This window comes from Rhinolophus sinicus, chromosome 3 (genome assembly GCF_057876585.1).
Source record: "Rhinolophus sinicus isolate RSI-liver-muscle chromosome 3, RSI-T2T, whole genome shotgun sequence".
Classification (NCBI taxonomy): Eukaryota; Metazoa; Chordata; class Mammalia; order Chiroptera; family Rhinolophidae; genus Rhinolophus; species Rhinolophus sinicus.
In genome coordinates this window covers 25,491,697-25,515,572 of record NC_142503.1, presented here as the reverse complement: position 1 = coordinate 25,515,572, position 23,876 = coordinate 25,491,697, and the positions used below count along the sequence as shown (strand labels likewise).

General features: G+C 36.7%; 1 protein-coding gene across 2 annotated transcripts in view; it reads left to right on the top strand.

The window, feature by feature from the left end:
- Positions 1-23,876, top strand: part of LIFR (LIF receptor subunit alpha) — a 68,989-nt gene that overhangs the window by 30,762 nt on the left and 14,351 nt on the right. For both annotated transcript variants that reach the window (XM_074328982.2, XM_074328981.2), the window contains 11 exons: positions 4,030-4,204; positions 5,860-6,120; positions 10,048-10,177; positions 10,623-10,792; positions 12,567-12,712; positions 13,792-13,954; positions 15,849-15,919; positions 17,439-17,652; positions 19,998-20,177; positions 22,917-23,018; positions 23,583-23,750. In XM_074328982.2, the coding sequence (XP_074185083.1) occupies positions 4,030-4,204; positions 5,860-6,120; positions 10,048-10,177; positions 10,623-10,792; positions 12,567-12,712; positions 13,792-13,954; positions 15,849-15,919; positions 17,439-17,652; positions 19,998-20,177; positions 22,917-23,018; positions 23,583-23,750 (1,780 nt within the window). The remainder of the gene's footprint in view (positions 1-4,029; positions 4,205-5,859; positions 6,121-10,047; positions 10,178-10,622; positions 10,793-12,566; positions 12,713-13,791; positions 13,955-15,848; positions 15,920-17,438; positions 17,653-19,997; positions 20,178-22,916; positions 23,019-23,582; positions 23,751-23,876) is intronic.

Below are 23,876 nucleotides of genomic sequence, written 5' to 3'. Positions count from 1 at the left end.
TAGCTTTTTATTATGGCTTAACATACTGTATTCTGAGTTACTACTTAACTGGCTTAGAGTGACTTTTCATTTGTAAAGTGCTAATGTTTGCTGTAGTTAATGACATGATATTTATAAAGCTGCTGAACAACTATTTGTTGTTATTACTTCCTTTGTGGGCTAGATTTTTAAAAACTAATTTCAGGATGCTAGAATAGGAGGGATGCTCTGAATCGTGAGTGAAAGCGAACATGAATATACGGAAATATTGTTCTAAGGTTATATGACTCATTGCCACAAGATGCATAACAAGACAAATAAAGGAAAGGTAGTAATTTCCTACTTTTGGGAATATGATCTTTGAAAAAAAATCTTTGTGTGGGGCGATATAGCAAGAGGTAATAAAAATAGAATTAGAACAGATTAATTTTATAAAGTGAAATATCCAAGGATAAATGATCCAGGTCCATAAAAATGTGATATTTTCATTTATAATTTTATGTTTTTAATGTTAGTATTTAAGTTAGAATTGCTTGTAGTCAGTCATTTTGTGAGAGGTTATAATGCTGTTATTTTATAGTAGTTTAAAGATCAAGAATCCTATACATCAGTGTTTCATTTATAAGTTTCATTTATAGTTTGTTATTTATGACTTGACAATTTCTGCTGATGGCCTCACATGCAGCTGTGGAAGCTGCATTGCACAGATGAGGATGTGAACACACCTGGGATTTACACAGTACCCTTTCCCCTCCCATTTTTCTCTCCTTGTAAACAGCCAATTTTAATTCAATTTTAGCTGATTTTCTTATCTCTGTTTTTCCAAATAGCATGCTAATATTGCTTTTTCTTTTTCTTTTTTTTCTTTTCTTTTTTTCAATTTTGAGCAATGTTTTGCACAATGAACGATGAAAATTTAATTCCCTCTCATCTCCCAACCTAGGCAGACACACTCACGTGCTTGTGTGTTTGCTTTTGTGCTCTCACATTTTCTGTCTTTTCCCACTATCATTATGTTACAATTTTTGGTAGACCAATATTCATTGTTTGTATTGTAGTTATAGAAACACTATTCACAACTGAACCAAGTAGTATGTACTATTCTACTGTTCTTTTCCTTTTTTGGGGTGGGTGTATAATTTCTCATATTGTATTTTTAGTTTTTGTCTGCTTCATTGATTCAATCCTTAATTCTATCCAGGTTGTGTAAATCTCCTGTTGAAATTTTCAACATACTAGTATTTTATCAGTTGAATATTTGTGAATAAATCTCTCTGAGAGCCTCTAACTTACTTCCCAACCCTTTTGATTTAAGGGCTCACACAGACACTGACAATATTTATGTAGCACAGAGTCTGGTAAATAGCTGAGGATTCTTGTGGCCAGAAGTGTCTCAGGAGCTCCAGTGGCCTCAACTTCCACCAGCCAACCCTAGGTTTGCAGGTTCAAACCTAGGTATACCCATAACCCATCCAAGACAAACCTCAGTGTCTTTTGGCACATTCATTAGGAAGCTGTGGTCCAGGGCGTCTCCATGATCATTCAGGGGATTCCTTTTACCTTTTTCTTTTGATGGGTTTTCTTTTTCTTGAATTCTGTTTTCCTTTTATTTCTTCATTTTGGGTGGATGCATATATTCTAGTAGTTATTTGCTATTTATTGTAGATATCCTCTGCTATCTATAACTGCCTTTCAGATATATTTTATTTTTTGAAATTTAAATTAGTTGCCAACAAAATTTAAAAGAATGTCTATTTCAGATATTGAGAAGATGCAGAACAATTGGAACTTTTCATACACTTCTAGTGGTAATGTAAAGTACTACTTGGTGAATACATTGAGACAAGACATTTATGAAAAATGTCTTTATTCCTCACTCATGACTGCTAGTTTAGCTGGGTATGGAATTCTAGGTTGGGAAATTTTCTCAAGATTTTGAAGACGTTGTTCAATTTTTTTTTTTTTTTTAATTGTTATGGCTCTATCTTTGTTATGCTGGACACTCATTTTGACTGAAAACACAGGTTTGTCCACTTGGGAAATTTTCTTATTTTATGTCTTTGATTTCCTCATCTCTATTTTCTTCTTTTTTTTCCTTAGAACCTCGGATTTTTAGAAATTGGACCTTCCAGACTGATCCTCTAATTGTTTTATCATTCCTCCTTTCCATCTACATGTTGCTCTATTTTCTGAGCAGTTTTTCCTAAGCTTTATCTTACAGTCCTGATATTAAATTTCTATTAATATATATTTTTTAATTTATAAGAGATCCCCTCCTTTTTTTAGAAAAAATCTTTGTTTTTAAAAATTTATTTTAAGTGTGATTTTCCAGGACCCATCAGCTCCAAGTCAAGTAGTTGTTTCAGTCTAGTTGTGGAGGGCGCAGCTCACACTGGCCCATGTGGGAATCGAACCGGCAACCCTGGCGTTATGAGCATCATGCTCTAACCAACTGCCCCTCCCCCCATGTATCTTGTTCTTGTTTCATGGATACAGTATCTTATCTCTGAGAGTATCAGTGATTTTTAAAGAAATGTTTTTGTTTTTTTCTTTCTATGAAATCTATTTCTTCAAGTTGCTTTTTTTCTTTATTTTGATCTTTGACTTTTATATTAGAACTTTTTCTCCACTTTCTGGTCATCTTGGTTGCTGCTCATATTTAAATGAATCACTCTTAAAAATGAGAAAAATCTAGTTGGAACTTCTGTTTGCCTACATGAGACTTGTTGACTGGGGGCTCATCACAGGTAATGAGGACGGGCTGTCTAGTTATTAATATTATTTTAGGCAAAAATCTTAATATTATTTTAGTTCTTTATCTTGATCTGTTCATATGCCCCAGAAAAGTTTGTTTAGAGTCCTATCTGGCAATTACAACTTGGCCATCACTATCCCAGGAGCAGAGTAGGAAAGAAGGCAGGAGTCTTACCCCAACCTTCAGAATGCATAGGTTAGCAATCTCCTTGTTTTTGGTATAGTATTCCCCATTCACAAATCTTCTTGAGGCTCTTCAATCCAGAGGTATTCTGCTTTACTTTTCCAGAGCATAAATCTCTATTGTTCTGCCAAGGTGAAGAAGGGTAGTCCTTTGGTAGCATAGAATGTGGGAGAGTATCTGGGTGCCTAACATATCCAAATAACTTTCAAGCAATCCTCCTGTTTTTCACCTCACCTTCACTATTCACTATGCATTTCCAGGGGAACTTGGTATAGCTACTTCCTGAACCCCTTGGCATTTCTGTGATAGAATTCAGGTTGTTTCTGGCTTTCCCATTGGAGTCTTGAGATTCAGCTTTCTCAGGTCTTCTGACTCAGTTATCATTATTCATCTACTCTTTAGCATCCAAAATTTTATTGGTGGTGTTTCTTTTCTTTTTTGCCCTTGTGCATTTACACCTAAAAAAAAAAAAAAAAATCCTGTATACTCTTGTTTTAGAGGGATTTCAGGAGGTAAGAGAGAAGGAAATGCATTTATTTAATCTGTTGTCTTTAACTGGAAGTCCCAAGGTCTCTTTTAGTAAATCCTCAATATTTGATTGAAATCTTGCCTTTTTTTTTTTCACAATTGAGGTTAATGCATTTTACTACTATAAGTTGCATATTTAAAAATAAAATTTAAAATTTGTAATGCTTATGTAAAAAGTAAATCCAGTCTAAAGCAATAATTTATCTTGTTGAAATGCTTTTCCTCTCTTGACTTTAATTCTTGGAGGTGTAAACCCATTATTTTTTCTCCATGACAAATGAAGATCATTTTAGGCAGTGGTATATTTTCTTCTGAACTGTGTTGAATATTTTGGAATATCAATATCTTGAATAATGCAGTAGGGCCTAAAATTGTAGAAGTAAACATAAATGAATCATGATTATTCATTACTATTGACTCTGCTGTTATTCCTTATAGAAAACTGAGATAGTTTTACAAACGGACAAACCTTTAACTTACTTAGCTGGTGATTATATACAGTCTATTGTGTTTTTTAATCCTAAAGGAAAGGAGAATGTATCAGTATTGAGCAGTACAATTTTGTGTTTGTGTTCATTTTTTAGCTGACCTACAACACAACTCTGAACGGTAAGGATACAGTTCATCGTTGGAGCTGGACCTCCGACATGCCCTTGGAGTGCACCACTCACTATGTGGGAATTAGATGCTACATTGATGATTCTCATTTCTCTGGTCGCAAAGAGTGGAGTGACTGGAGCCCACTGAAGAACATTTCTTGTAAGCTTATATTTAAAGAATTTTTGTTTCAAGTGCATTAGATTAATCTTGCTTAAGGGTAAGTTTTAGTTGAAGCTTTCAGTTCTCTGAGCTCCATTTGGCAGCAGGAAGGTCACCTGGGGATCTCCCAGTCCCCCATCCCAGAAACTTTTGATTCAGAAAGTCTGAGGTCGGCTTCAGGAAACTGTATTTTTAAAGAACTTGTTGAGTGATTGGATTGGATAAACATCCGGATTGGAAAATCACGGTGGTAGACATTGAAGAACATTTAAAAATTTTATATACATGGTAATGAGATCAAGTCTATACTTTTAAAAATGGCTCCTAATTTCTCATCTACACAGCGGACCCATGTGAACCAGAGTTATTGCAGAGAACATGAGAATCTACAAGTATGCCAAAAATCATCAATACACTTAGTGAAAGTTCCATACAGGTGGAATGCTGGCAGTATGGGGGAGGACCTACAGTTGACAATAAAATGAAGTCCTTTAAAAGGCTGGTAATCATTGGAGATTATTCACTTTAGTGGCAATTTGGATAAATGAATCAGAGGAAGGAAGGCCTAAAAGTGGATAGATAAGGAGAATCTTGCTGCAGTTTACCAAGGGACAATGAAAGCATAACCGGGACACTTGGTTTAGGAATGAAAAGGGGGAAACCTGTGAAAATGCTGAAGAAACAGAATTAGAATTAGTAACTGTGCATCTTTCAGGTAAGGGAGAAATAGAGCCAAAGATGACTATCATCAGTGTATATGTAATGCGAAAATTTTTAAATCCTAAAGGTTACCGTAAGTTAGGGAAAGAGGAATGGAGACCAATGACCCATCCCTTAGAAGTTTGTATGTCTAAGGGGAGGTTGAAAGAAAAAGAGGCCAGAAAAGCAAACAGCATCCAGAGGGTTAAGAGTAGCCCGGGAGGGTACAGTGGAATGGAACCCAAGAGAGAAGGACGACTTTCGGCAGCACACCAGATGCTGTGCAAGTCAAGGGGAAAATTACTCAGAAGTGGCCATTGGACTGAGCAATTAGGCCAGCCCGCCACTTCAGAAGAATGGTCAGTGTAGAAGTCAGATCGCAGTCTATCAAAGAGTAAGTAGGTAGAAAGGAGACTAGAGGCTATTGGCTATTTAGGAAAATAAAAACATTGGCTATTAGATTGGCTATTTAGGAAAATAAAAACAAAGTGTGGCTTTAACCTGCAGACAGTTAGGAATAAAGAAAAAGCAATTTTTAGGATGTGGAGTACTCAAATATATTTAGAGTGATGGAAAGTAAGAAGACTGCCCTAAATATATAGAATCATTTTAGAGGAATGTAATTATTTAATAAGTGACTTATTCTTGGTGTTGATTTTTCACATGTGGATATAAACCCATTTATTGACTCAATAAATGGGTTTAGAACTTCTTAGACATTAACTCTGACCTGAGACATTGGCCTACAATCACCTTCGGCTCCCCCACCATAAGTAAACGAAACCACACACACTTTCGTTTCTTGTTATTTGTCTTGCTCCTTTGACACCTGGGGGACATACCTTATCTTTGGGCCACCATTATTACAAAGCACCTAACAGTATGTTTTATATATACCGGCCTATTTTATGGTAAAAGATGTCTAAAGTATTTGTAATTCCTTTTGTTCTTTCTAGGGTCTATTGATCCTGATTCTCAGGGTAACGTTTTTCCTCAAGACAAAGTGATACTTGTGGGCTCAGCTATAACAGTTTGTTGTGTGACTCAAGAAAAAGTGTTGTCAGCACAGATCGGCAATACACAATGTCCCCTTATTCATCTTGATGGGGAAAATGTTGCAATCAAGATCTATAATATTTCTGTTTCTGCAAGTAGTGGAACAAATGTGGTTTTCGCAACAAAAGAAAGCATGTTGGGAACAGTTATTTTTGCGGGATGTAAGTATAAAGTCGTTGTTTTTAAACAGCTTCTATTAATCTGTTTTTGTCCTCTCTGAAAGCTTTAATGCTTTTTCAGGGTGGGGTGATTCTGTTTCTTTCTTATTTTTTTATTCTTTAATATAACTGATATGTGAAGGCACCAGAATTTTTGCTTCTTTAAAGATGAGTTCTAAGCTTATTTTCTACATATCTGTATCTATGTAACTTGTAGTTTTGGAATAAGATTGAAAATGTTCAGCTACTTACTTTTAGTTTAAATTCTTAGTTAACATATTTGTTGAGTCAAGAGTAGTTAGTATATAATATTTCTAAATCCTACATTGTTTAGGAACTATTTTATATAAGTTAATTTGCCACCTAATTATAGCATACCTTTTCTAAAATAAGTGCCCAAATTAAAGAAATAGAAATAATTTTACACAAACTATTTCAATCGCATAACATATGCTTCTCCAACTTGTAAATACTATATTTGAGAAGAGGGTAGCCGGATGACCTTGGGTGAGAAGACTTCCTCTCTCGCCGTGTTCTGTGTGTAATGTAGTCGCATGCTACAAAATGCAGGGCATCTTTATTATTAACTTGGCAGTCCTACAGTTCTAAAATTCCATGGCATTTCCAAAAGTTATTGTGGGGACTGCCCTACCTATATGACTTACGTTGAATGTCCAGAGATAATTTTGCATCTTGAGTTCTCCTCCCCTGTGGTTACTGTAATGTGGTGCCCTGCGTGGTGCCCTGCCTCCAGCAGTGCTTCCTGTCTGTCCTCCCTGCTCTGCGTTTGGTCTAAGGGGCTCTCTCATGAGTAAAAGTGTGTGAGATGTAGTGAGTGGGTCTTGTGATTTTCTTTTGATTGCTTAAGTGATTTTCTTATGCTTTTTTATGATTCTTAGCTGAGCTCTAGATCAGCAGTTTTCAGTCTCTTTCTTACTTCCGTAGAAACTGAATGATGAGTTACATTCAGTTGCTGGTCTACTTCCAAGGCAATAACCAGGATTAGGTGCACTTCTCAGCTTGATGGCTGTAACCTTACTCTCCTTTTGCCTTCCCAGTAATACATTGTGGGATTCAAGGGAGGGTGAGGCTGTGTTCAAAATTAAATTTTAGAAAATTAAATTTTCTTTCCTAATGGAATTTTAGGAAGTGACTTGCAACATTCCACACAAATGATCTTCGCATCTCAGTTGAAAACCAGTGTTATATGTAGTGAAGCTGCCTGATAGGTGATAACCAGAAAGTAAGATATCCACTGAAAAGTACAAAAGAAAAAAGAAAAACACTTAAAAGATGAGAATATTCAGTTTTTATTATTTCAAATAGTGTTCTAATCTCCTGTCATAGTTCTAGATAAAATAAACCCATTTAATTCATTATTTAACCATTTGTAACATTTTGAGGTTGAAATATTGCGCTGTATTGATCAACTCAGGAGCAGCTGGAGAATTTCCCTTCGGAGGGAGCTCTTTAGAAATTTACAACAAGGGCAGTTTATGGTGTGAGTTAGGAATCAAGATTCATCTATTTCCTTTCCCCTATGAATATCCTGTTAACCCACAATTTATGGAAAAGGTTGAAAATAATTTTAGAATCAGCTAGTCAGTTTCCCCTCTACACACACGTACATAATCAAAACCTGCCAGGATTTTGATTTGGATTACATTAAATCTATCAATTTAGGAGATCACTGTAGGAAATTTTCATTCTTATAATATTGAGTCACCTAAACCATGAACATGGTACATCTCTCCATTTAGTTAGGTCTTCTTTAATTTATCTTAGTGATATAAGATCTTGTATATCTTTTAGTAAATTACCCCTACATGTTTGATGTTTGTGCTAATAAAAATGGCTTTTTTTCTCTCTAGTTTATTAAAATAAATCTGTTATCTAGCAGACAGAAGGATAGTTATTTACCAATACTTGTCAGTGTTCATGCATGCGCTAATTTAGTCATAAGCAAAATAGATACTTTATAAACATTACTTGTTCTGTAATCATTCAAATTAGTTATTTTATTACCTAAAGTTAATCTTTCATTATACTTAATATATTTTAAAATAATACACTGTAACAGGATTAGAGCCTGTAAATGTTTATATCACATGTCAAATTTTATACTTTCTCATTTGAAAATATTTTCATAAAAACTGACTTCATTTTTTACATTGCATTTTTCATTTGCTGGTACATAGAAATGCAGTTGATTTATATGTAGCTTTTGACTAGCTTCAGTTGATTTTTTTATGAATTCATTTCTTTGGGAAAAAAAGGAAAATCCTTGCATTACCTTTTAAATACTGCTCTCTCTTATTTTTTCTCCTCTGTCTTTGCTTCCTCTTCTTTCTAGTTTGCTCCTATTGTTTGGATTTTAAGTATTTCAACTTAATATATCTGCCAAAAACTAAAACAATCAGCATTTTAAATATAATAAAAACGTTGGTACGTCATTTTAATAAAATGACTGAAAGTTTGGGCTTAGATTTAAAACAATTTTCAAAACAAATATGTCAATGTTAGTTTCATTATCCAGACTTTCATATAAATACTCATTTTTCCTCCTGGTATTACCTAAAATATCACTGAAAGACATTATTTTTATCTCTGGGGAAGGTGTGTGAAATTTTCTAAGTCTTAGTTGATAAAGTAAAAACTGTTTTAAGAATTTAGTTTCTTTTTAAATATTATTTTACAAAATTTTTCAACAAGTGGATAATTGTTTTTTAGGAAACTTACCTTCAGTGACAGATAGTTTGGATCAATATGATAGTAGGAAGTATCAGTTTCTATATATGCCTGGTTAAACTTAATTATAGAAATATCAATTCCTATACTCAGTGTCAGACTGCAGAATTTTCCCTTATTACTTTAAAAGTCTCAGACATACTTAGCAAACACTTTTTTCTCTGTTCATGCCTGAACAAAGCCAGAAAGAATAGTTTCAATAAAGAACAAAAACAACAGAAGAGCAGTAGCCACTTTGAATATAGGGAGATGTAGAATTTTACCAAGAGTTAGTTAGTTCGTTAATAATAGTCCTTGTAACTTATTTAAGAACTCTGAAACTTGCAACATGCAACTTATGTTGACTTTTAATATGATTTGATATTCTTTTCAAATCACAATATATAGATGATAGATAATACTTTTAATCTATAGATGTTTTGACTTGTTGGACACAACTTCCTTTGATAGATTTGGTAGACTTAAATAGGATGTAAGGGAAAAAAATGATAGTCGGTATCTTCAGGATGCTATTGGAGAGTTTTCAAATGAGCTAATAGTCACGCTTTAGAATATTTTAATCTGTCATTTCTATGTAATATGAATTTCAAAAAAACATGCTATAGAAAAAATAATTCCTGCATTGTACAAGAAGTAAAATAATAAATTTTTTTTAAACTAAAATTTATTGGGGTGACAATAGTTGGTAAATTACATAGGTTTCAAGTGTACAATCCTGTAATACATCATCTGTATATCATAGTTATTTCATTTTTTAAGGAAATTCTACAAAATATAATTAACATTTATGGAACATAACATTTTCTGGGAAAATATATGTAATAATAAGAGTGAAATGGCATCTTAAGATGTTTAACCATAGGAGCTGGGAGGACCATGGGTGGAGTTGGGCTCCTTGTTTACTCTCTAGTCCTGATTTCCTGTTAAAATTTTGTGGTAACTTTCCGGGGGAAGGATGCTAATAAATAGAATAGCCATCTTGGAATTGGGGCTTTTTCTTCTTCATGTAGGCAGCTGGTTGGAGTGCCGGTCTGAGGTGTGCATTCGCACGCTCCTGAGGTGACCTCGTTTCTTTTTCTTTTCCCGAATAAACTGTTTTTTTGGTGGATTTTCTGGAGAGTTATTATTTGTCCAGGTGACAGTAACAATAAATAATTACAATTTTTTTCTTTTTCCTTTTAGATCCACCTGATATTCCTCAAAAACTGAATTGTGAGACATATGATTTAAAAGAGATCATATGTACGTGGGATCCAGGAAGACCGACAGCATTGGTGGGCCCACGCAATACAATTTACACTTTATTTGAAAGGTAAACATCACAAGTCAAGGATGTCAAACTTAACTAGCAAAGAGTCCATTAGAGGGATGTTACATGACACAGGGAAATGTTCTATCACATTTATATAATGAAGTTATAAAACCAAATATGCAGTATAAAATTGGATATATTATTAATACTGCAATTAAATGCATGTAGACTCGATTTGTCTCCTTTTTTAAAAAGCCTAGAAAAAAGAACGCTCAAATAGGACTAGAGACTGTTTCTTGGTAATGGGCTTATGGCAGATTATTTTATTCTATTTGTTCAGTTGTATACATTTTCTTCCCTGAGTATGTAGTAACCTATAATTAGAAATGTAAGCACTGAAAATATTAATTATTAGAAACTTACCCATTTATTTTTTTCCTGCATTATTTATCTCTTGTCATTTTGATACTATTTTAATATTCTTTATTCCTCTCTTAATTTGCAGTTTTTCAGGGAAATATGTTAGGTTTAAAAGAGTTGAAGTGCCCACGAATGAAAGCTATCAGTTATTCTTTCAAATGTTTCCAAATCAAGAAATATATAATTTTACTTTGAATGCTCGCAATCCTCTGGGTCAATCAGAATCAACAATTTTAGTTAACATCACTGAAAAAGGTAAGCTGCTACATAAACCCGTATCTTAAAAGTAACTTTAGAAGTGCTGAAATATGTTGAGATTAACGAAAAGTGCTTCTAGGGATTACTTTTTACTAATTATTTTCTTTATAATCAATATTAATCTTGTAAATTTAATCTTAAAAGCTTTAAAATGTATAATTTCAAGTTTCACCATTTTATTGAATCCAAATATAATTTTGAATTAGTCATTTACCGTCAGTGACCTGATCTAATAATTTCTGATTGATTTCTGAAAAAGATTTTGCCCAATTTTTAAAGACTTTTTATTTTGAAATAACTGTAGACTCATAGGGGGTTACAAAAATAATGAGAGCCCTGTGACCCCTTCAGTTGGCTTTCCCCAATGGTGACATCTTATGTAACTCTAGCAGTATCCAAACTAGGCAGCTGACCCTGGTATAGTACCGTGATCCATACTGCTGAACTAGACTATGACCTTGCTCAGCTTTCACTGGTTTGTATATGCTTTCAAGTGTGTGTGTATAGTTCTATGCAGTCAGATTCATGTACTGATTCACGGAACCAATACAGTCAAGATACAGACCTGTTCTGTCACCACAAAGGAACTTCTTCATGCTGCTCCTTTAGCAACACCCCCACCGCGCGCGCCCGCCCACCCACACACACACTCACATCCCTGTCCCCAGAAACAACTAATATGATTTTCATCCTATTGTCTTGTCATTTTGAGAATGTTATATAAATGGAATCATACAATATATAACTTTTGGAGATTTACATTTTTTACTAAGGATAATGCCCGTGAGCTCCATCCAAGTGTAACAGTAAATAGTCCCTTTTTATTGCTGATTTCTTAATTTTTACCAATCCTATTAATATATAGTTCAAAACAGAAGTCAAATATGGTATATCTTTTTGACATTCCTGTGATCATTCCATGTGTATCAACTCCATGTCAGGCTCTGCAACACACAGCGCTGGCGTGGAGGCGTCTCTTACAGACTCACAGTCATGGGAGAAAGGGCTGAAACCAAATGCATTCTAATACAGCCTGGCAAGTGATTAGTACATGACCCTGCTGCCTTGTTTGTAAATGTGTCACTTTTATCAATTATTTCTTCCCATCTTTTTTATTTCCTGATTTTTCCTAAGGACAAAATGGCTACATTATGTACTGAAGTGATAGTGTCCATCTGTATTTGTCTGCCCTCTGCCATTTTAACCTTATTTACTGCACTGATTCTTCCTCACCACTCCAGTTGGTATATGCGTATCACCAGCCTAACGTGCACTTTGCTTCCCTGTGTCTTTGCGTTTGCCCTGTCCCCAACCTGAAACATTTCTGTATTCATCTGGCCAACTTGAGTCTGATTCTTCCTTCACAACTCATCTTACGTCCCATCTTCACTATAGGACTCTCCTTACCATGCTTACATCTAAATTCCTATAGCAGTTAATATCTGTACCACACATTGAGAACAACAAAAATCCTCTTATTTTCTTCCTTTTTGTTTGTCATTCCCCAAGTAAATTAGGGGTTCCTTAAAGGTAGAAATTACGATCAGACTACCTTTTAGTATTCCTGACACCAGTTGAGGAACCTGGGCATGCTTGGTTCTTAAAAAATGTTGGCATGTTGTCAGCAGTAAAGGGGGTGTTGTGTATTCCACAAGTACTGGTCAGCACTAACAATACCTCTTACTCTTTTTAAAAAATTGTCTTTGATTGTCATTTGTCATATTAGAAAATAGCTTGTAAAGTAATTAATCTTTAAAAATTATATTTACAGTTTATCCCCATACTCCTACTTCAATCAAAGTGAAGGATATTAATTCAACAGCTGTTACACTTTCCTGGCATTTACCAGGCAACTTTGCAAACATTAAATTGTTGTGTCAAATTGAAATTAACAAAACTAATTCCATACGAGAAGTGGTGAGTAAGGTTCTTCTATAAACTTCCTTAGAGCTTATTTTGGATAAAATACTTAGTTTTCAAAAAGAATTAAGTAAATTTATGTGTATAAGCTCTGATTATTTATTATAGAGATATACTAAGAACCGATATATATATATATATATATATATATATATATATATATATATATATATATATATATATATGTGTGTGTGTATGTATATATATATATCAATGTAATCACAGCACCGTATTTAGCACTTGAAAACATTTATACTGGAGATTATAGACCTAAGCTTGACTTTACTACTCAGATTGTTTCTAGGTCTAGTATAGAACCTGGCATGTAGCTGCTGCTCAGTGCAGTTGTGAGTGAATGAGTAGGTTTTGCTGTAACCTCTAGCATTAGATAATGGACTAATTGGCACCAGAGAGAAGATTTGATTTTTAAAACCGCTTAGTGCGGCAACAGGAGCAAGTTATAATTGGTCATTATAAGTCAAAACATGACTTTTTAATACATTTTAAATACTTAGGTTGACTTTTATACTGCACCATCTTGTAATTTGTGGTAAGTCCAAAATAAATGATACTGTACTTAAATATTCATTTGGAAACTTACTGATGATTTCTAGAAAATTAGGCACACTGCAGAATGTAACCCCAAAAGCTCCTTTGTATTAAGTAATTGGGAGCTCAGAGGCTTTCTTGAGGTATGCAAATCCTCAAATTTTTGAATTGCTTTATTTTAATTTTATTTAAACATTTGTTGAACATTCTACATGTTTAGCACAATACTAGAGGTAGTAAGTGTCATATAAAAAAGATGTAAAAGATGATGCCTGTCTCCGGTAAACTTCCAAACATCATCTGAATAATATATGTAGTCCTCAAGGTCATCTTAGATTACTAAAATATATTAAGGTTTAGTGCATCACCATTAGCCATTGACAGATTATCAAAATTATATCCTCCTCTCTGCATAACTTAATTGACCATTTTTTGGATTAAAAATGTGTGTGTGTGTGTGTGTGTACTCACACACAGGGCATTTCATATACATTTATATATACACATATTTGTTTGTTTTCTAATAGCGAAATGTCACAATCAAAGGAGTAGGAAATTCAAATTATCCTGTTGCTGTGGACAAGTTAAATCCATATACTATGTATAGCTTTCGGATTCGTTGTTCTAGTGAAACTTTCTGGAAATGGAGTAAATGGAGCAATGGAAAACAATATTTAACCACAGAAGCCAGTAAGTTAACTAAATGATTTATGGCTAATTATTACTATGGATCCTGAAATTCTACAACTATTTTTAAAGAAAACTTCACCAAACTGACTAAAAATAGGAGAATGCTTAGATAAATTGTGTAACTGTATAATGTCTGCTAGTAAAATATCCAGACGTTTTAAAGGATGGTTTTTAAAGTTTCGTTTTCATATGGAAAAATGCTTGGCATGTGTTACGTGAAAATACTAGGCTACCTTATCTACAGTGTGATTGCATCTATATTAAAATGATGCATAAGAAACCAAACTTAAAACTGTGATAAGATTATGGGGTAATTTTTTTTTTAAAACTTTTTCTTCCTTTTTCTAGAATTTTCATAATCTGTTTAGTTTGCCTTTTTATTTAAAACAATTATTAGTAAAGATAATTTCTTGGAACTTTTATTTCTGACCTAAGCCTGAGAAATAGGGCTAGAAGTTCTTGAACTTTAGTTTCTACAGTACACCAAGGTCAAAATAGGTGTAAAATCAGGTAACTGGTTTTCCTAGTATGATGATTTCCAAAGACAGAATGAGATTCTATCCTTGATTAATCAGATGTCATCTTTAAAACAAAAAACTTAAAATTAGGTGTGAGTTTCAGGAATCATTCATCAAAAGATAGCAAAAGCTTTATTTGTATTATATAGGGAATACAAAATTTCTTCCAAAGAATTTAACAAACAAGAAAACAAAAAATGATAGATGTTAATTCAGATTTTTGTCTCTCTATGTGAAGACTAGAGAATAAAGGAACTTTGCAAAATGTGTAAGAATTATTTGGGTCATCAGAAATGCATCCTATGCATGAGTCCAGCAAAAGAGTATATTAGTTATCTATTGCTATGTGACAAATTACCCCAAAACTCAGTGCCTTAAAACAGCAAACATTTGTTATCTCACAGTGTCTATGCATCAGAAATTCAAGGGCAGCTTAGCTGAGTGGCCCTGGCTGAGAGTCTCTCATGAGTCTGCAGTCAGTATGTGGGTGGGGGCTGCAGGCTCCATTGGAGCTAGAGGATCTGCTTTTAGGATGGTTGGTTCACTCACGTGGCTGCAGGCAGGAGGCCTCGATTACTGACCATGCAGTCTTCTCCGTAGGGCTGCTGGAGTGTCATACCATCGCAGCCAGCTCCGCCTAGACTACAGGTCGTACAGGCCAGCCCCGATACAGTGTGGTGGGGACCACCTAAGGACATGCATGTCAGGAGGCATGACCAAGATCATTGGTCCTTTTGGAGACGCTACCACAGGCACTTTTGCCTTCAGTTGATAAGTTATTGTTGCCAAAAGGAAAGAAACATTTTGTTTATGCTTCATTAAGATGAAGGCATTTATTCACTTAACAAATATTTACTGAATACCCACCATGTGTGTTGTGGGGGTGGGGGTGGGGGTTGCAATTTTAAATAGGGTAGTTGGAAAAGACCTCCCTACTAAGGTAACACTTGAGTTGAGATATAAAGTTTTGGGAGCAAGCCACATGGTCTATTCAGGAGAAGAGAGTTCTGTGCAGAGGAAGAGAGGGCACAGAAGGTACAGAAAGCCTGACGGGTGTTTGAGGACCAGTCAGGAAGCCAGTGTGTGGCCAGAGCCGACTTCAGTAAGGGGAGATGAGAGGCTGTGAGATGAGGTTCCCTGCACCTCACTTACAGCATTGACGGTGATTTTAACCGTTCTCAGGGGCCTTGTCTTTTGCAGACGTTGAGGGCTTTCCTTACTTCATTTTCTAAGTGGAAGCCACTTAACTGCTTCTCGTTTTCAGGGGAAATTCCAAAAACCTAGAAAAAATATTCAGGCACCACCATCTTAATTGCTGATATTATAAACTGGCATAGTACACATCTTAAATACTAACTTTTAAATTTCTTTCCCAGTTCCTTCTAAGGGACCAGATACTTGGAGAGAGTGGAGTTCTGATGGGAAAAACTTAATAATATATTGGAAGGTAAATAGCTTAATTTTTCCATAAATATTGACATAACTTTATTATGCTAAACTACCTAACTTACATACGGTACTTGGGTTGTCACAGAGCCAGGATTTCCTAGACGGCTTTGTTGGCAGTATTGCTGGGACAGTAACCTGGCTCCTAAAACCCCCAGATTCCTCATCACTTCTGATACACCACAGTCGTTTTAGTGAGGATCTTCTCAGTTCTGAGCATTCTTTAGTTTGATTTTATGAGGCTCCTAAAGGACCCGAGCATTGCATGAGTTCCATCTCTCTCACTTTAGTCAGATACCCAGCTGGAAGCTCTAAGTTAGAATACTGAGTGTTTACGTTTGCATTTTTTCTTCAATGAATAGGAAACCAACTTTTTATATATTTTACATGTAGTTTGTTTCTCTTAAGTAAATTGCATTATAATATGACAAAATTTTAGATAAAATACGAATTACAATGTTTTACTACTTTTTCCCTAGTAGAGCAAACATTTTTGTTGCTATATTTTTATCTGATATATGAATATTTAAAACATAATTGTTTTCCACATCAAATTTCATAAGAGCAGTTATAATCAGATTCCTTTAAATAGTGACTTTTGTTATTGAAAGTAAAACAATGTTACTTCTATAAAAATTTGACCTCAGTACAGCTTTGAGTAAAGTGAAGCCTGTGTGCAAGTTCCGTATGGGCTCCACTGCTGTATGTGACTGTTGCACCCGTTACTCTTGCTTGGAAATTCCCCTGGCTGCACTCAGTTTTCTGTCACATTTCACAATAATGGAGTAATGATTACACAGATTACTTCAATGTAGAGAAAGCTTGGGATATTGTTCAAACTAGATGAATGTTTTACCAAGGATTAAACATAGTGAAGTGATTCTGAGTCTAATGTCAGTGATGAGGTTAATTGTTCTGCCATATTTGGATAGAAAATGAAGTTGATTTTGACATGGGGAGAGATCAGAGCTAAAGACAAAGCTTTGAGTAGCATATAAATGGGATCACTTCGGTGAGTGTACAGGGTGGAAAGAGGCCAAGTGTGGAACCCTAGGTGATGGCAGCATATAAGGGACCAGCAAAGGAGGAAGATACAACAGAGGAGATTGGAAAGGTCAGAGGGGCCGGAAGACCAGAAGAAAGTAACACACATTTTCTGTAATGAGCATGTACCACTTTAAAATGGTAAGCATTTAGAAAACAATATGATGCCGTATTTTATTTTTATGTAGAGCAATGCTTCTCATAACCTTTTTTGGTTTGCTTCTGAATAAATGAGGCTAAATATTGTTTTGTAGCTACGTAATTGTTATTTTTTGTATTTAAGGGGGCTTATAGCATGTATCATTTTTCTTCAGTGTCACTTTCCTTGATTCATCCAGGTTTGTTAACGTCACCTTTTCTCATATTACCTTGTTATGATTAGTATAGTGTCCAATTGAGGCTTGATGGCTTTGGCTCATCACATAGTTATTTTTTGCAGGTTTTTATAATATAATTTATCTTTCTCTTTTTCATAGCCTTTACCCATTAATGAAGCTAATGGAAAAATACTCTTCTATAATGTGTCATGTTCATCAGATGAGAAAACACAGTCCCTTTCTGAGATCCCTGATCCTCAACACAAGGCAGAAATACAGCTTGATAAAAATGACTACATTATCAGTGTGGTGGCAAAAAACTCTGTTGGCTCATCACCACCTTCTAAAATAGCTAGTATGGAAATTCCACATGGTGAGTAACGAAGATAATGTAATTTATAACGGGAAATTAAAGTGAAACATTTTGAAGGTGTTGCTTACTCTCAGATACATCAGCTTCTCGTATCCTCCTGCTGCTATATATATGTAAGGAGGAATTGCTCAGTGAAAGACAGCAGGCATTAGTGTTCATTTGAAGCGTGTACACTGATGGATCGTATCATTACTGTACCCAATTACTTTAACGTGCAATGTTGGAGAGTTATGGTGGAGGATATCACTCTTAGGAAGAAACGTTTTAACAGTTTATCAGACACCATTTTCACATGTCTTCACAAGACCATGAGAGTTGATGTTTATATCAGCCTGACTGTTTTCAAACTGGGAAAAAACACTCATTTTAAATGGCAGCTCTGTTGATAATACATTCTTTGTTAATAGGAATCCTTTATTGATCAATTCTTCTTAAAGTCTGAATTAGATCTTTAATATAAACTTTTAAAAATTGTGGTGTGATTTTAAAATTACTTAGCGTCTTCCTTTATAGTTTATGTATCACCAGTAACTAAGTCCATTCCTCTTTAGCGGCCTTGACAGCTTCTTGACTCTTGAGTGTTAAATGGCGACTTCTGCCTCTTCTCCCTATTAACTCCTCTTCTGAGTTATTTCCTGACCCTCCCTTTGCTGTCCTGCCCCAATATGGGGCGCCTTTCTTTGACCACCCATCCTAGAGGAAGACAAATTGGTCCAGTTAGGGTCCTCTAAGTATCTTTGCAGCTCTTGCTTGAAGCAGTGTTTTATCACTTGTTACTGAACTGGTTCTTTGCTTTATTTCAGTGGGACTTGGGGGAATTAGAAGGAAGGAATGGGGGACCACAGTACATTTCAGAGTCGTAGAACGCTGACCAGAACCAGACAGTAGTGCACGTCTAGCAGCACACACCAGAGAAGGTGGAGGTAAAAAAGAAAGAGAGATGTGTGAACAGCGCATGAGAAGATAACCTCCTGATTTAGATTACACATTTCATTGCTCTCACAATGATAGGCAAGAGCTGTGTTATTTTTTAAGGCAGAACTATGTTTTTACCTGTTCCGTGTGTCCCTCAGAAGATAGTAACTTAACAGAACTCATAATGGCTAGTCATCTAGCTCTCAGTGACTGAAGCCCCGGAATAAGTCATTGTTTCTGGAGGATTTGTCGGGTTAGGGGCCTTGCAGCCTCAGCACAGGTTTACATTGTGGGTTTGTAATCACACTGAGCCAAAAAGTTGTTATAGCCAAGACTTCTGTATTCTAAGCCAGACTGTTGTCTTGTGTTCAGTAGTATTAATAGTTTATGCAAATTAATTTATGCAAATTTTGTTCAAAAAGTCTATATGCCTGTTTACTAAACCCTTAAACATGCGTCGTTATAGGAATTACCCAAATCCGTGGATGTTCAAGTCCTTATATAAAGTGGTGTATACAGTTGCATACACTGGCCCTCCGTCTCCTCAGATTCCTAACCATGGATTGAAAACACTGTCAAAGGGTCCACGGTTGATTGAATCAGCAGATGCAAGATGTGCGGATATGGAGGGCTGAGTGTACTGCTTGCTCCTGTTACCAGGGAAAACTTTCCTCTCCCTTTGGGCCACATTGCCCTAGTCACCTTAATTCCTCCCTCCCAACGTGGGGTCTCCCGCATCCCCTGGGCTGGGATGGGGAAACCAAACCCCACCATGGCCCCTTCCCCCTCCTCTCTCTGCATCTCACGCCTCCGGCCCCCACGGGCCCTGTTTAGGCTTTTCCCTTTCTGTGCCCGCACTAGCCATCCCATCCCACAGCTTTTCCAGAGCATTTCAGCAGACTCCTCCCCTCTCTCTGCCCTGTCTCCAGAATCCCTCCAGAAGCCCACGTGTGGGGGAGCCATCTTCCTGGAAAGAAGAGAAGGGCTGGTTCATCCATAGTACATTACTGTGCTCCCACTCTGTGCTGGGGCTAGGGTTGCAGGCAGGGCCCCATCTGCTCTCACGGAGCTCACATCCATGGTGGTGATGAGGGGAGGGACTCACACCACCCACGCGTGCTCCACACCAGCCTCTGGCCTGCCACATCCCCTCTGGTGCCCCATCCTTCCAGGCCTTTGACCGTGTCCTGCCCCACTACGTCACCACCTGATCCTAGGTGCCCTTTTATTACTTTGTTTCAGCTGCTGAATTAATCTATATGTACTGGTAACTACCATAGTTAACAACAAAAATAACAGCAACACTGAAAGGATGAGAACTGTTTTAAAATTTCTGTACAGTGAAGTAATTTTTATAACTCTTGCCCATTTTCATAAGATTTACCTTATTATTATTAACATCAGTGAAATATATTTTTGTCTTGTTGAAGATGATCTCAAAATAGAGCAAGCTGTTGGAATGGGAAATGGGATTCTCCTCACCTGGAATTACGATCCCAACATGACTTGCGACTATGTTATTAAATGGTGTAACTCATCTCAATCTAAGCCCTGCCTTATGGACTGGAAAAAAGTCCCTTCAAACAGCACCCAAACCGTAATAGAATCTGGTAAGTATGTCTCAGAGTTCTTTAAAAATATTTTTAAAAAGAGCAACACATGGTGTGACTTGTTGCAGTGAAGTGACCGTTCTCCCTTACCACTGGGCCAGGTGTGGATTGGTTTAACTTCTGGAAGGTGGTTTGTGGCCTTATGTATGTGAGGGAGTTCACATCCTTTGACTTAGTAATTACTTGTCTAGGAATTTATTCTAAGAAATAATCAGAGAACAACACAGGTTTACATCTAAGAATTTCACCACAGCATTATTTATGATCGTAAAAATTGGAAACCAACAAAATATCAGTAGAAGAATGAGTCAGTTATGGTACCTCTATAAAATGGAATGTCAAGTAGCACTAAACTTTGTGTTGAAGATTATTTAACAACCTGGGGAAATGCTCATGAAAAGAAGGGTACAAAACTGGAAGGAAAAACTGGAAGGAGTGTGACCTCACTCATGGTGCTTTTGCCCTTGTTTGCCCAGGGCCCAGGTTACCGAGGTCAGGGACTTGCACCCGTTACCACTCTGCCTCGTGTCAATCAAGGGGCATGAATGTGGCAGTGGGCACAGTGTGGGTGGGGGCCAGTTCCCAGGCCTGACCGCTAACGAGCCCGAGCCCTGGGCCACTTGGATACGATGCAGCCTGAAGCTTAGCCACAGGGGCACTTGGTAACCTACCTGGTAAACCATCCTGATCCTTTGGGATTGTCATCCTCTTTCCACTGTCACTGTGCCTTCTGAGTACTTGATGAAGGGATTGTGTCTCTGCCCCTGGGAATTCTGGGACCGGCAGCCTGTGGGTAGTGACATCCTTTCCCGCTCATGGCTTCCCTTATGTGTTAATGAAGTTCAGGTGAGCAAGCAGCTGCTGCTGATTCTCTCCCAGGGAGCAAGTTCTACTGGTTTCCTTTTTTTACTGTCAAATGGTAAGGGTGAGTCCCATTCATTAGGTTACCATATGTGGGCTTGGAGTATTTTCCAGTCCTACTTGGCGTAATTGGCCGAGGCAGTGAAGGCTCTCTTTCCCCTTTCCTCCAACATCCGGCACTTACCAGTGGGCCGGCCGCCCCTTCCCCTTTCTTGCGCCTTCCCTTGCGTTTCCCGCACAGCTAGCCCCCTGGGCCTTAACACTGGTCCAGTGTCCTCTGTGTACTTTCTAACCCCTCTTCCATTTGTTCTCCTGGGCTTTGAGCGTAATCAGGTGGCCTGGGACTGGGTGGGCGGAGTGATGTGGAGCCGCATCTCCTTAGATACAGTCTCTGAATAGAAGGTCAAGATGCCACCTGTAGGTTGAGAGGGAAAACTTTCTATGCCAAGGCACATGAGCAGAGGCCCTCCAGTGGTCCGGAGAAGTCAGGTAACCTGCTCAAGGTCACAAAACTAGTATGTGCTAGAACTAGGACTCAACTTCAAAGCAATGCAAAACTTTAAGAGGCTGGGGATTTTGTCTTTTATTTATTGCTGCTAGAATAGCGTGTGGCCATGGGAGGCACTTCTCCTGTTTTGCCCTCATCCAGTCATTGACTCTTTCAACTCTCCTCTCTTATGACATCAAAACATGTCCCTGTTGCTCTAACCCACTGAGGCTCTTTCTCTTTTTAGGCATCAGAACCCTATAGAATATTGATATACATAATTGAAACATTCAGTGTAGATTTACTAATGTACATGCGGTATAAAGTCATAACCTCAAGAGCACCTGTCTCCAAAGGAAAAGGTTCCAAACTGATACTAGAGGTTGACCATCTCACTTGTGAGCCTGTAGGTCACTGGTGTTCTGTGGGCACATGATGGGAGAGCTAGTGCTTTAACCACACTAGGAGAATGGCATTCCACAAGTTAAATGCCGTCGCGTATACTGCCTCCCCCCCCCCCCCCCCCGCACACCCTGCACAGTATGTTCTTCCTAGACCACCACTGGTGAGCTCCTAATTGTCTTTCAAGGCCCTGTTTAGTTGTCACTTTTTGGTGGCTTTTTTTCCTTCTTTGTGGTGCCACTGTCAATAACACGCCCCTCTAGTCTAACACACTGTGTTATGCTTACCCCTATTTGTCTTCCCACTTTTCTGCCAGCTTCCCCAGGCCACAGCCTTGTTATATCCACCTCTGTGTTCCCCCTTTTCACACACAGCATTGTATTGAGGAGGCATTTTAAAGGGGCTTTTTGAATTGAAGTTACACAGCTTCTCTTGTATGTCTTGTGACATTTATTAAATGGCGATTCTGTATAGAGGAACAGATTCTAAGACCTGGTTCCTTTAATACTGAAGTGTCAAAGTAGAGTGGAAATTTTAGTATCTGCTTTTTGGAGCAAGGAGAGAGCAGTGGTTGCTTTCCAATCCCCAACTAACACTAGTTAGGAAAGGACTTTTCAGAGGCATGATGTGGACCTGGATGTATCGTTAGTAAACTGACTCTGGACCAAATCTGAGGCGAAGTCGTCATCATTGCTTGATTTTTAAGGAACAAAATCAAAGCCTTGATCAGCATTTTTCCATCTTCAAAGTGATATCATGTTATAATGCTAAACTTTTTATTACGATAGAAGTGAATTTGTTTAATTTTTTAGTCAATATTCAATCTGCATATTTACCAATTTTGCAAATACGGATGTATTTTTTAATAATATGTATGTTTAAAATTAGCTTTGGAAATTTCAGACTAAGTTATAAATTTGATATTTCTAAAACAGATATTCATAGTAATGTGTACTTACAAAAGTTCACTGATTGTGTGCATCCTGTAGATCAGTTTCAACCAGGTGTAAGATACAATATTTTCCTGTATGGGTGCAGAAATCAAGGATATCAATTATTACGTTCTGTAATTGGATATATAGAAGAATTGGGTAAGTTAAATGGGTAAGTTTTCTTAGAGTTCAGGGTAACATGAGAAATTATAAATGGACAACAATTAGGATCTAAAAATAGATTACATGGGATGTTTAGTTCAAGGAAGTAAAAATAATTTGTATAATAAATTTAAAATTATTTGTGATTACTTATTCATTTGTTTAATGTTTCTATTTCTTACTGAAAAATTAAATCTTAATTTGGATGTCAAAAATGCTCAATTTGCACTTATGCAAATCTAAGCAACTATTAACTTATTCCAGACTTCAATAAAGATGGGAAAGACAAATGAAGTCTGTTTGAGTAGCAACTTAGAGATTTTTGCATAGGTTGCTTCCCTAGATTGGTATTATGTTCAAAAGTTGTAAGTTCTACATTTGTGTGTCTGGTTATTAGCTTCACAGCAAAAGTGTTTGTGACAATATCTGTGAAAGTTTGTGATTAAGTAGAGAATAAAGTTTTAATTCCAAGTTTAGCTATTTTTGAAGCCAGAAACATTAATGTTTTAACTCTGTATTAGTAAACTCTCCTTTGGCTATTGACGTTTTTTCCTTTTACAGCTCCAATCGTTGCACCAGATTTTACTGTTGAGGATACATCTGCAGATTCCATATTAGTGAAATGGGAAGACATTCCTGTGGAAGAGCTTAGAGGCTTTTTAAGAGGATATTTATTTTACTTTGAAAAAGGAGAGAGAGACACATCTAAGATGAGGGGTTTGGAATCTGGTAAGTAAATTACTAGAGTGAGTATAGTGCTTCTTAGACATTCTTCATTAATCACAAAAGAACCGGAAAGGAAAGAAAGTGCTGCTGATTACTTTAATACTGGTTCCCAAAACTGTCTGAAAAATA